Source organism: Erinaceus europaeus, chromosome 20, assembly GCF_950295315.1.
Source record: "Erinaceus europaeus chromosome 20, mEriEur2.1, whole genome shotgun sequence".
In the NCBI taxonomy this organism is placed as follows: Eukaryota; Metazoa; Chordata; class Mammalia; order Eulipotyphla; family Erinaceidae; genus Erinaceus; species Erinaceus europaeus.
Genome location: NC_080181.1, coordinates 45775127 through 45787728, shown reverse-complemented (window position 1 = coordinate 45787728; position 12602 = coordinate 45775127). Strand labels below are relative to the sequence as shown.

Here is a 12602-nt window from a genome sequence, read left to right as displayed (position 1 = left end):
CAATGGATTCCTCATGTAGGCACTGAACCCCAGCAATAACCCTGGAGGCAAAAAATTTAAATAAATATAAATAAATAAAGTATATTTTTAAAAAGAGAGAGAGGAGAAGCATTTGCCAGAAGCACAAGTTGAAAGCCCCAGTGGGAAGGGAAAAAATAAAAAGGACAGAGAGCTGGGGAAATAGTTCTCCTGGATGGTGCACTGCTTTGTTACATGCAGGACACAAGTTCAAGCCTAACCTCCGCCACATGGATAGAACCCTTGGTGCTGTGGTCTGTCTATCTCTCTATCTTGATCTCGATCTATAAATGAAAGATAGGAGGACCTGGTGAACCTGCTGGGTGACCCCGGCCCCAGGCGGCAGCCCTCTACTAGGCCCTCGAGGAGCCATGAGAGAAAGTCCCAGCAGACAGCAAGGGCCTCCCCGCCCCCACTGCCTTCCCGAGGAACAGCTCCCCGTCCCCACCGTGTCCCCGTGTCCCCTGCAGACACCATGCTGCGGCACCTGCGGGCCACGGACGCCATGAAGAACTTCTCGGAGTTCCGGCAAGAGGCCAGCATGCTGCACGCCCTGCAGCACCCCTGCATCGTGTCTCTCATTGGCATCAGCATCCACCCGCTCTGCTTCGCGCTGGAACTCGCCCCGCTAGGCAGCCTCAACACCGTGCTGGCCGACAACGCCAGAGGTGCGCCGCCCAGCGCCCCACGACAGGACACTGAGACGGGGCTCTGGATAAGTCAGCTCGGGGATCCTGGTCTCAAGACGTTCTATCCTCCCACCAGGCCTCCACTGGGGGTTTGTGCCTGCGTGATCCCACCGACTTTGTTTTTCCTGTTGAGAGTGAAAAGCAAAGAGAGAGAGAGAGGAGAGACACCACAGCACTGCTCCGCCACCAGCGGAGGTTCCCCTGTGCATGGTGCCTCCCATGGGTGCTGGCTGGGGGCTTGAGCCCAGGTCCTTGTGCTTGATAAAATATGAGCTCTTTTGGGGGCCAAGTGGTCGTGCACACAGTTCCTAGCTGAGCACAGATATTACCATACACAAGGACCCAGGTTCAAGACCCCAGTCCCCACCTGCGGGGGTGGGGGGGAGGGTGCTTCATGAGTGGTGAAGCAGGACTGCAGGTATCTTTCTTTGTCCCCTCCCTGTCTTCCCCTCTCAATTTCTACTTGCCTTATCTAAAAAAGAAAGAAAGAAAGGGAGTCAGGCGGTGGTGCAGAGGGTTAAGCGCACGTGGCTCAAAGTGCAGGGACCGGTGTAAGGATCCCAGTTCGAGCCCCCGACTCCCCACCTGCAGGGGAACTGCTTCACAGGCGGTGAAGCAGGTCTGCAGGTGTCTGTCTGTCTCTCCCCCTCTCTGTCTCCTCTCTCCATTTCCCTCTGTCCTATCCATCAATAACCACAACAATGGCAACAAAAGGGAAAATAAATAAATAAATAAATATTTAAAAATTTTTAAAAAGAAAGAGAATAAAGAATAGTGGTCCAGAGCCATGTAGTGGTGCACTGGGTTAAGTGCACATAGTATCAAGAGCAAGGACTCGGATTCAAGCCCCCAGCTCCCCACCTGCAGTAAATAAAATGGGGGGGGGGGAATGGCCTCCGGGAGCAGTAGGTTTGTAGTGCTGGCACCGAGCCCCAGCGATAACTCTGGAGGCAGAAGAGGAGGAAGAGGAGCAGGAAGAGGAGCAGGAAGAGGAGCATGAAGAGGAGGGATAGTGGTCCAGGAGGTGGCGCAGTGGATGGAGCATTGGATCCTTTTCTCTTTTTATTTTTAGAGAAACTGAGAGGAGAGGAGATAGAGAGTGGGGAGAGATAGACACCTGCAGACCTGCCTTACCATTTGTGAAGTGAGCCCCTCAGGTGGGGAACCCAGGGTTCGAACCAGGATCCTGAAACAGGTCCTGGCACTATGTGTGTCTAACCCAGTGAGCTTGGCCCCCAAGCACTCGACTCTCAAGCACAAGGTCCTGAATTCACTCCCCGGCAGCATATGTATCAGAGTAACATCTGGTTCTTTCTCTTTCCTCTTATTTTCAAAAAGAAAGAAAGAAAGAAAGAAAGAAAGAAAGAAAGAAAGAAAGAAAGAGAGAGAGAAAGAAAGAGAGAAAGAAAGAGAGAAGGAATAAAGGGCCCCGTCTACAAGGGGGAAGCTTCATGAGCAGTAAAGCAGTGCTGCGGGTGTGTCTCCTCTCTCCTCTTTCCCTCTCAATTTCTGTTTCTATCCAATAAATAGTACATAAATTAGGAAAAAGAAAGAAATTAAAAAATGGCATTCAGGACCCACGGAATCTTAGTTCTGGTACCAAGCCCCAGCAATCACCCTGGTGGCAATAAGAAAGAACAAAAAAATCAATTAAGAGCTCTCAGGAACAAGGTCCTGAGTTCAGTCCCCAGCATCGCCATGTGCCAGAGTGATGCTCTGGTGTGTGTGCTCTCCCTCCCTCCCTCCTTCCCTCCTCCCCTCTCTTTTCTCCTCCCCTACCCTCCGCTCATTCATCTAGTTCCCAGGATGGTGGGAGGTGAGTCAGGAAGGCCATTGCCAAGGTGACACTTGATGCTGTTCTCTCTCTGAAGACGCCTCCTTCATGCCGCTGGGACACATGCTCACACAGAAGGTCGCCTACCAGATTGCCTCGGGGCTGGCCTACCTGCACAAGAAGAACATCATCTTCTGCGACCTCAAGTCAGACAACATCCTGGTCTGGTCCCTGGACGTCAAGGAGCTGGTCAACATCAAGCTGTCAGACTACGGCATCTCACGGCAGTCATTCCACGAGGGCGCCCTGGGTGTGGAGGGCACGCCGGGCTACCAGGCCCCCGAGATCCGGCCCCGCGTCGTATACGATGAGAAGGTAGCAGGGCGAGGTCTGCAGCCTCTGAGCCCCACGTCCACCCTTCCTCTCCCTGGCTCGCCAGGAGGGCTGACTTTCCTTGGTCTCAAAAATAGTGGCTAAGCCTCGAGACTCTATAAAGATGTGTTTATTCCAGTTACTTATGAGAGGGACAGGTGGGGAGGGAACCACAGTGGCAAGTGCAGTGCTGAGAGGTCAAACCTGGGGCCTCATAGATGACAAGTCAGACACTGTCTCTGCACCATAGTTCATGCTGCTCAGACTTTTTTTTTTTCTGCAAAAAATATTGCTGGGGTTCTACAACAGCAGATTCTTCTGGTCTTGATGTTAGCCCCCCCCCCTTTATTTTTAAGAGAGGGGGGAAAAACAAATAGCACTGCTTTATCATTTGTGAAAATTCCCCTCTCATATCCTATGGATGGATGGATGGGTGGGTGGATGGATGATAGATGGATTCATGGGTAGATGGATGGGTGAATGGATAGCAGATAGGTAAATAATGGATGGATTAATGGATTAGGGCCAGGTGGTGGCACACCTGGTTGAGCGTGCATGTTACAGTATGCAAGGGTCCAGGTTCAAACCCTTGGCCCCCACCTGTAGGGGGAAAGCTTCATGAGTGGTGAGACAGAGCTGCAGGTATCTCTCTCTCTCTCTTTCTCTCTCTCCCTATCACCCCCTCCCTTCCCTCTTGATTTCTGGTGTCTCCGTGCAATAAAGATAATGAAAATTTAAAAAAAAAAATAATGGATGGATGGGTTTGTAGATGGATGAATGGGTGGATACACAGATGATGGATTTGTGGATGTGTGGATGGATGGATGGATGGATGGATGGATGGATGAATAAATAGATGATGGATAGGTGGGTGGATGAATGGATAGATAGTAGATACTGGTTTTTGAAAATTCATGACTCATTTTTGTGTAGAAAAGCAGAAAGTGCATTGTGACTTTTCCAACAGCCTGATAGATGGATAATGGATGTGTGAATGGATGGATGGAAGAATTTTTGATAGGTAGATGGATGGATAGATAAGTAAATGGTGGGTGGATGGACAGATCTGTAAATGGATGGATTTTTGGATAGATGGATGGATAGATTTGTGGATGGATGGATGGATAGATGGATGGATTTGTGGATGGATTTGTGGAAGGGTTTGAAGATGGATGGATTCATGGATGCATCATTTTCACCATGTAACTGGGACTTGCCTCCCTCCCCTGCGCCCTGCCCGTCTCTGCGCAGGTAGACATGTTCTCCTACGGAATGGTGTTGTACGAGCTGCTGTCAGGGCAGCGGCCCGCCCTCGGCCACCACCAGTTGCAGATCGCCAAGAAGCTGTCCAAGGGTGTCCGCCCTGTGCTGGGGCCGCCTGAGGAAGTGCAGTTCTACCGGCTGCAGACGCTCATGATGGAGTGCTGGGACACCAAGCCTGAGAAGGTGGGGCACAGGGCCTTGTAACAAAGAGCAGAGATAAAGATGCAGCACTGGAGCCTCCTTCAGTACAGTGAGGGCCAGGCTCAAACCTGGGGCCCTCACATAGCAGAGCAGCACACTATCCAAGTGAGAGCTCTCTCTCTCTCTCTCTCTCTCTCTCTCTCTCACACACACACACACACGTTGGGATGGGGGCTTGAACCCAGGTCCTTATGCACTGTAATGTGTGCACACTACAGGGTGTCCCACACCCGGCTCCCCAAGCTTGTCCATGGACCTGAGAGTCAGGCTGAGTTCTCGGCCAGGACCCAGACTCCCGGCAAGTGAGCCCCAGAGTCTGTGCTCAGTGCGGCCTCCGATTCACACTCGGTTCCGACTGAGCAGCCCTCAGCCCTTCCTCGCTGCTTCTAGAAGGTTGGCTTCCCTCTCGCAGCGCCCGCTGGCCCTGTCGGTGGTGAACCGCATGAAAGACCCCACTTTCGCCGCCTTCATGTACCAGCTGCCTTGCGGGAGGCAGACGGCCTTCTTCTCACCGCAGGGCCCAGAAACCACTGTGGTCTTCTGGGACGGGAAGGAGGAGTCCAGGTAACCACTGCCCGCTGGTGTGGGATGGGGGGGTGGGCAAGCATGGTATTGGGGCACCATCGGGGATGACTGATGTGGACAGCGGGGAGGGAGAGAGAGGACAAGAGGGTAAACAGGCCTCGTCTGCAAAGAGCAGAAGTTCTGTTTACCATGGGGGCATTTTGTTTTATGACAGGGTGGGGGGGGTCAGCTGGGTCTGACTGGGGGATCTCTCACCTGGGAGGGTACCTGCTTTTCCAGGCGTGGGCCCCAGGTTCAATCCCCAGCACAGAGGAGTCTGGGGTTGCACAGAGAAGTGGGGCACAGGGAAGTCCAGGGAGAAGGGCCCACTCTACCAGGTGAGCTATCTCCCAGCCCCTGAGGGCCACTTCTGGCATTCTCCAAAGACACAGAAAAGGGACTTTCTCCGCGTTTCTCTGTCTGCTTCTCCAGCCAGCAGAGCCTGACTCTTCCCCAGGTCAAGGACGGTCCCAGAGACCGCCCCCAGAGCAGGCACATCCTGGGTGGGCAGAGTGGGTGTGACTGGCAGTCGGGGGTGTTCCAGGATGCTGTTCCAGGCCGGGCCGGGACAAGGGAAGGCCCCCGGGTGAGCCCGCTGACCACACCGTCGCTGCTCGTTGTAGGAACTACACGGTGGTGAACACAGAGAAGGGGCTGCTGGAGGTGGAGCGTATGAGCTGTGCGGGCATGAAGCTGAGCTGCCAGCTCAAGGTCCAGAGCGCTCTGTGGACGGCCACTGAGGTAACACCCTGCAAGCCTTCACCCAGGAGCAACGCTCCCCAAGGGGAGGCAGATTTAGCCACTTAAAACGCTGCACACCCAGGGCCATCGGAATCCTGGCAGCCCAAGAAGGCAGCCGCATCCCACCACGGACAGCTCAGCCCACCTTGCTGGGCACCAGGGATTCAGCTGAAATAATCAAGGGGTGCAGAGTCCCAGTGGGTGGAAGCCCCCAGGTGTTTGGCATGGTGACGTGGCAGAACCCCTCGGCTCTGAAGGACCTTGCTTTCTCATCCGGGAAGTCTCAGGAGCCGGACAGGATCCCCCACAACAGATGCTCCCAAGCTTCCATGGGGGTACCATGTGAGGGGGGCGGAGGGTGGTGGTAAGTGTATAAGTCAGTACAGCCCTTGGGTGAGCAGCGTGGAAGGCTGGTTCAGATAAGCAGTAGAAATCACAAGGACGTTCAGACATGTGAGCCTCAGGGTTTCAGTTTTGAGAACTTATTCTTCTAGGGCCAGGCAGTAGTGCACCCAGTTAAGCTCATGTATCACCATGTGTAAGGATCTGGTTCGAGCCCCTGCTCTCCACCTGCAGGGGAAATTCCATAAGCTATGAAGCAAGTTAGCAGCTCTCTCTCGCTCCTTCTCTATCTTCTCCTCCTCCCCTCTAAATTTCTCTCTGTCCTGTCTAAAATGGCTGCCAGGAGCTGAGGATTCATAGGATCAACACAGAGGCCCAGCAATAACCCTGGTGGCAATCATTTTTTTTTAGTTTATAAAAAGGTTGGGGGCTGGGCAGTAGTGTACTGGGTTAAGCACACATAGTGCGAAGCACAAGGACCCACACAAGGATCCTGGTTAAAGCTCCCAGCTCCCCACCTGCAGGAGGGTCACTTTACAAATGGTGAAGCAGGTCTGCAGGTGTCTATCTTTCTCTCCCTCTCTCTGTCTTCCCCCTCTCTCAATTTCTCCTTGTCTTATATAACAACAATAACAACAACAACAATGGGGAAAAAAATGACCGCCAGGAGCAGTGGATTTGTAGTGCCGGCCCCAAACCCCAGTGATAACCCTGGAGGCAAAAAGAAAAGAAAAGAAAAGAAAAGAAAAAAGAAAAGAAAATTGAAGAAACTCAACTTGTTCTCCTTGAGGGGAGACGGGGACAGGGAATCACAGAGATCATGAAAACATAACACATACCCACAGGTCCATTCAGGCATCCACAAATCGTCTATCCATCTATGAATCCATCAATCCATCTTTTCATCCATCCATCCATCCATCCATCCATCCACCTACCCATCCATTTACCCACCCATCCATCTATAAATCCATCCACCCATGCATCCTTCAATCAATCTATCTACAAACCCACCCATCCACCATCCATCTATCTGTCTGTGTGTCCATCCGTTCATGATGAATGCTCAGTCCTGTGTAACTTATAAAAGAGAAATCCTAGGAATGGCCTACCCATCAGCCAGCAGGAGTGACACAGGCTTAAAGTTCGTGCCCTTGTGGGCTGATAAAGACAAGGCCTCTGTCTGCGGTGTGTGGTCTCAGGAACAGAAAAGGGGGAGAGGGGCCGGGCAAGTCTGAGGATCCCAGTTCAAGCTTCCTATTCCCACCTGAGGGGGGGTAGGGGGAGCTTCATGAGCAGTGGAGCAGTGCTACTGATATCTCTCCTTCCCTCTGCCTCTCTCCTTCTCTCTCTCTCTCTCTCTCACTCTCTCTCTCCTGTCAGCCCCCAGTTGCTGTTTTCCTCTGGGCGATGGATGCTTCTCCCTTATGCTTCTCTGTAGTTCTCCAGGTTTCTAGAAAGAACAAAGTGTATGGAAGCAGGCAACCAGAATGGCTGGACATGTGTTACTTTCTGAGGTGCTAAGAGGTTCCTGAACCCAAAGGCGCCCCCTGTAGAGCGTGGCAGGTACCTCCCCACCTGGTGTCACTTTGTCACCTCCCTCTGCCCCGCAGGACCAGAAGATCTACATCTACAACCTTAAGGGTATGTGTCCGCTCAGCACCCCCCAGCGGGCTCTGGACACCCCGGCCGTCGTCACCTGCTTCCTGGCAGTGCCTATTATTAAAAAGGTGAGGTAAGGGCCCAATGGATAGCTCTCCCAGTAGAGAGCACTTTACAATGCATGAGGACCAGGGTTCGAGCCCCAGGCCACCATATGTCCTATCAAATTTAAAAGTAATGGTGGTTGGGTGGTAGTGCAGCAGGTTAAGCACACATGGCGCGAAGTGCAAGGACCAGCGTGAGGTTTCCAGTTCGAGCTCCCGGCTCCCCACCTGCAGGGGAGTCACTTCACAAGCGGTGAAGCAGGTCTGCAGATGTCTATCTTTCTCTCCCCCTCTCTCTCTTCCCTTCCTCTCTCCATTTCTCTCTGTCCTATCCAACAACAACAACATCAATAACACAACAATAATAAAACAACTAGGGCAACAAAAGGGAAAATAAATAATAAAAATTATTTAAATAATAATAATAAATATATATATATATTTTAAATATTTATCCTTTTGTTGAACTTGTTTTTTTATTGTTGTAGTATTATTGTTGTTATTGATGTCATTATCATTGGATAGGACAGAGAGAAATGAAGAGAGGAGGTGAAGACAGAGAGGAGGAGACAAAGACAGACACCTGCAGACCTGCTTCACTGCTTGTGAAGCGACTCCCCTGCAGGTGGGGAGCTGGGGACTTGAACCAGGATCCTTATGCCTCTCCTTGCACTTCGTCCCATGTGCGCTTAACCTGCTGCGCTACCGCCTGACTCCCAATAATAAATATTTTTAATAAGAGGGACCAGGAGGTGGCGCACTTGGTAGAGCGCATATGATGCAATGCACAAGGAAGGACTCAGCTTCAGGCCCATGGCTCCACACCTACAGAGGGGAAGTTCACAAGCAGTGAAGCAGGACCTCAGGTCTCTCTCTCTCTCTCTCTCTCTCTCTCTATCCCTTACTATCCTACCCCCTCCTTGATTTCTCTCTGTCCTATCAAATTAAAAAATAGTAAATAAATATTTTTTAAAAGAGGCCAGTGGCGCACCAAGTTGAGCTGACTTGTTACCATGCACATGGACCCGGGTTCAAATCCCCAGTCTCCCCCTGCAGAGGAGAAGCTTCACAAGCAATGAGCAGGGTTGTAAGTGTCTCTCTGTCTCTCTCCCTCCCTGTCTCCCCTTTCACTCTTGACTTCTCTCTGTCTCTACCCAAAATCAATTAATAAGTAAAAACATAAAAAATAAAAAATCTGAAAAAAAGATGCTAAGCCCAAATTGAGCAAGAGTATAGGGGCTAGGCGCTGGCATACCCAGTCAAAAGTGTTTCATTACGGTGCACAAGGACTTGGGTTCAAGCTCCTGGCCCCCACCTGCAGAGGGGACAGTGGAGCAGGGCTACAAATGTCTCTCTTTGTCTCTTCCTCCCTGTCTTCCCTTCACTTATCAATTTCTCTGTGTACTGTCAAAATAAGTAGATAAATGTTAAAAGGGAGAGTATGTGTGTGCCAGGCAGTGGCACACCTAGTTAAACACACACGTTACAGTGCACAAGGATCCAGGTTCAAGATCCTGGTCCCCGTCTGCAGGAGGAAAGCTTCACAAGTGGTGGAACAGGTCTGCAGGTGTCTCTGTCTCTCTCCCTCTCTATCTCCTCTCCCCTCTCAATTTCTCTTGGTCTCTATCCTATAATTAATCAATAAAAGGTTTAAAGGGGCCAGATGGTAGTGCACTGGCCTGGTTGAGTGTACATGTTACAATGCTCAAGGACCCGGGTTCGAAATCCCAGTCCCCCCACCTACAGAGGGAAAGCTTTGTAAGTGGTGAAGCAGGGCTGCAGGTGTGTCTCTGTCTCCCTCTCTATCTCCCCCTTCCCTCTAGATTTCTGGCTATCTCTATCCAATAAGTAGAGATAATTTTTTTAAACGACAGTATTTTAAAAAGTTACCCAAAAAAGAAATGAAAGAGAGGAGAGTCCAGGGGGCCCAGGTGACCAGAACCCTCTACTGGGGGACACATACAGGACACACCCTTCTGGGCACTCCCTCCAGGGTCCCCTGGGTGGGCGAGGATACGGTGCGGGAGCGCCCCCTGGTGGCCGCAACCTGAAGCGCCTCGGGCCTCCTCTCCCCACAGAACTGTTACCTGGTGCTGGCCGGCCTGGCCGATGGGCTGGTGGCCGCCTTCTCGGTGGTGCGGGGCGCTCCGGCCGGCTGCTCCTACCTGTGCTCGCACACGGCCAACCGCGCCAAGTTCGGCATCCCCGACGACGACGCACGGCAGAACCCCTACCCCGTTCGGGCCATGGAGGTGGCCAACAGCGGTGGCGAGGTCTGGTACGGCAACGGGCCGGGGCTGCTGGTGGTGGACTGTGAGGCTGTGGCCATCCGCCGCCGCCTGGAGCCCTTCAGGGCACCCTCGGCCGTGGCCTCGCTGGCCTGCAGCTCGGAGGGCCGCGGGGAGGAGGTGGTCTGGTGCCTGGACGACCGGGCCAGCTCCCTCGTCATGTACCACGCGGCCACCTACCAGCTGTGTGCCCGCTACTTCTGCGGGGACCCCAGCCCCCTCCGGGACGTGTTCCCCGTACGCCCTCTGGGCCTCGAGCCCCCTGGCACCCAGGCGGGCGGCCCCCAGGAGCAGGGGGGAGGCTCCATCGCCGATGTGAGCATTATGTACAGCAAGGAGCTGGGCACGCAGATCCTCACCCACCAGGACTCGCTGACCGACTACTGTTCCATGTCGTCCTACTCCTCGTCACCCCCGGGCCTCTTGTCCCCCACCGGCCTGCCCAGCTCCCCGGCCAGTTCGGCCAGTGCCCCTTTCTCCACCGACGCTGAGGACTCAGAGCGGCTGCAGGAGGTTCTGGGAGGCTCCGACCTGACCCCTGTGGACGGGGAGGCCTACAGCCAGCACCTGCAGGCTGTGAAGGTCCTGGCCGTGAAGGACCTCATCTGGGTCCCCAGGTAGGTTTCCCTGTCACACCCTGCTCTGGTTTTAGGCCAGGAAGTCCCATGGAGACATTGCAATGGCTCTGGGCTGCTGTTTGCATTCAGGCAACAACAGACCACAGTATGGGAGCTGCCCCTGGTGCCATAGTATCTCCCATGTGGTGCCCTGGTTTTCACCTGGGCCATGTGTGTGGCAGAGCGCAGGCCCTACCCAGTGATCTGTCTCCCCTCCTGGTCTGGTTTCCTAGACGCGGTGGAGACATCATCATCATCGGCCTGGAGAAAGATGCTGGGGCCCAGAGGGGCCGAGTCCTCGCTGTCCTAAAGGCCCGAGAGCTGACTTCATGTGGGTAAGACCTGAGGGCCCTCATGATGACACACTGGTGTCCACCAACAGGGCCAGAAGTGGAGGCGGGACCGGAGACAAAGTGGCAGCGCTTGTTCCTGGGGTCCCCCTGTGTCAAGTGCCCCCTCCGCCCTGCCCCGCCCCGCCCCACCCCACACCAACCTGTCTCCTGCTGCCCTTAGAATGTGTGACCTTCCACTCACTCTGACAGAGCCGAGTCTCAGCAAGGGCTCCCTTCCCATCCACCAGAGGCCCCTGCCAGGCAGGGGTCAGTGGTGAGGCCTGTCGGTGCAGCCACTTCCTGGGGTCCTGCAAGGCGGCACATGCGAACACACACACACACACACACACACACACACACACACACACACACGTCCTCCCATGAGCCTCAGCGCTCAGCCCCCTGGTGGACAGACTCCACTGGCCCCTCCTTGCCCCAGAGCAGGGCGCGACCTCGGGACCCCCACCCTTCTCACCCACCAGCACCCAGCCTTCCCAGTGCTCACTGGGGCCCGGCAGTCTGGCCCTGCGCTTCTCCCCAGCCCTGGGTAAGCCTGTGGGCACCACTGTTAGCGTCCCATCACAGCTGAGGGAGGACAAGCTGACCCAACATTAGCTGACCTCAGGACACTCACCTTTACTGTCCCTCCTTTGCCTTTTAGTTAGTTATTTATTCATTCATCTATTTTGCCTCAAGATCTATTGCTGGGCCTCTAGTGCCTGCACAATGACTCCACTGCTTCTCCTCACCATTTTTGTTTCTTTTTTCTTTTTTTTTTTAACCAGAGCACTGCTCAGCTCTGGGATATGGTGGTGTGGGGGATTGAACCTGTGACTTTGGAACCTTAGGCATGAGCGTCTCTTTGCATAACCATTATGCTATCTACCCCTGCCCCATTTGTTATTGTTGTTGTTTACACATAAAGACAGAGAAATAGGAATGGGGAATGGGGGATAGCATTGTTCTACCACTCATGAAGTCCCCCTGCAGGTGGGGACCAGGGGCTTAAACCCGGGTCTGTATGCACTGTAATGTGTGTGGTTAACCAGGTGCGCCTGACCCCAGCTCCCCCTTACTATTTTTTTCCCTACAAGGGTTATCAGTGCCTACCAAACTCCATTATTTCCTGTAACCTTTTCTTTTAATAGGTGAGAGACAGAGAGAGATAGGAGAGTGGGGTATTGGCCATGAGGCTCCCATGTGGTGTGTCAGGTTTCGAACCCTAGCCCTCACGTGTGGTGCAAGTGGTGAAGCAGAGTTGCAAGTGTCTCTCTGTTTCTCTTCCTCTCTCTCTCTTAAATTTTTTAAATTATATTTGTTTACTGGATAGAGACAGCCAGAAATTGAGAGAGGAGGAGGAGGGAGAAAGGGAGAGTGAGAGGGAGAAGCCTGCAGCATTTGCAAAGCTTTCCCCCCTGCAGGTGGAGACTGGGGGGCTTGAACCCGGGTCCTTGCACACTGTAACATGTACTCAACTAGGTGCACCACCACCCAGCTCCTCTCTCTTCCTCTCTATCACCCCCTTCCCTCTCGATTCCTGGCTGTCTCTATTCAAGAAATAAATAAAGATGATTTTAAAAAAAGAAGAAAGGGAGGAAGATTGGGAGTCGGGTGGTAGCACAGCGGGTTAAGCGCACATGGCACAAAGCGCAAGAGCCAGCATAAGGATCCCTGTTCGAGCCCCCAGCTCTCCAC

The 12602-nt window shown here is 53.2% G+C and overlaps 1 protein-coding gene across 4 annotated transcripts in view; it reads left to right on the top strand.

The window, feature by feature from the left end:
• LRRK1 (leucine rich repeat kinase 1) overlaps window positions 1-12602 on the top strand; it is a 113126-nt gene that overhangs the window by 97983 nt on the left and 2541 nt on the right. For 3 of the 4 annotated variants that reach the window (XM_060179301.1, XM_016191248.2, XM_060179300.1), the window contains 8 exons: window positions 489-686; window positions 2579-2856; window positions 4105-4299; window positions 4730-4881; window positions 5505-5622; window positions 7578-7694; window positions 9749-10575; window positions 10809-10910. In XM_060179301.1, the coding sequence (XP_060035284.1) occupies window positions 489-686; window positions 2579-2856; window positions 4105-4299; window positions 4730-4881; window positions 5505-5622; window positions 7578-7694; window positions 9749-10575; window positions 10809-10910 (1987 nt within the window). The remainder of the gene's footprint in view (window positions 1-488; window positions 687-2578; window positions 2857-4104; window positions 4300-4729; window positions 4882-5504; window positions 5623-7577; window positions 7695-9748; window positions 10576-10808; window positions 10911-12602) is intronic. The other variant, XM_060179299.1, reaches the window with a different exon arrangement.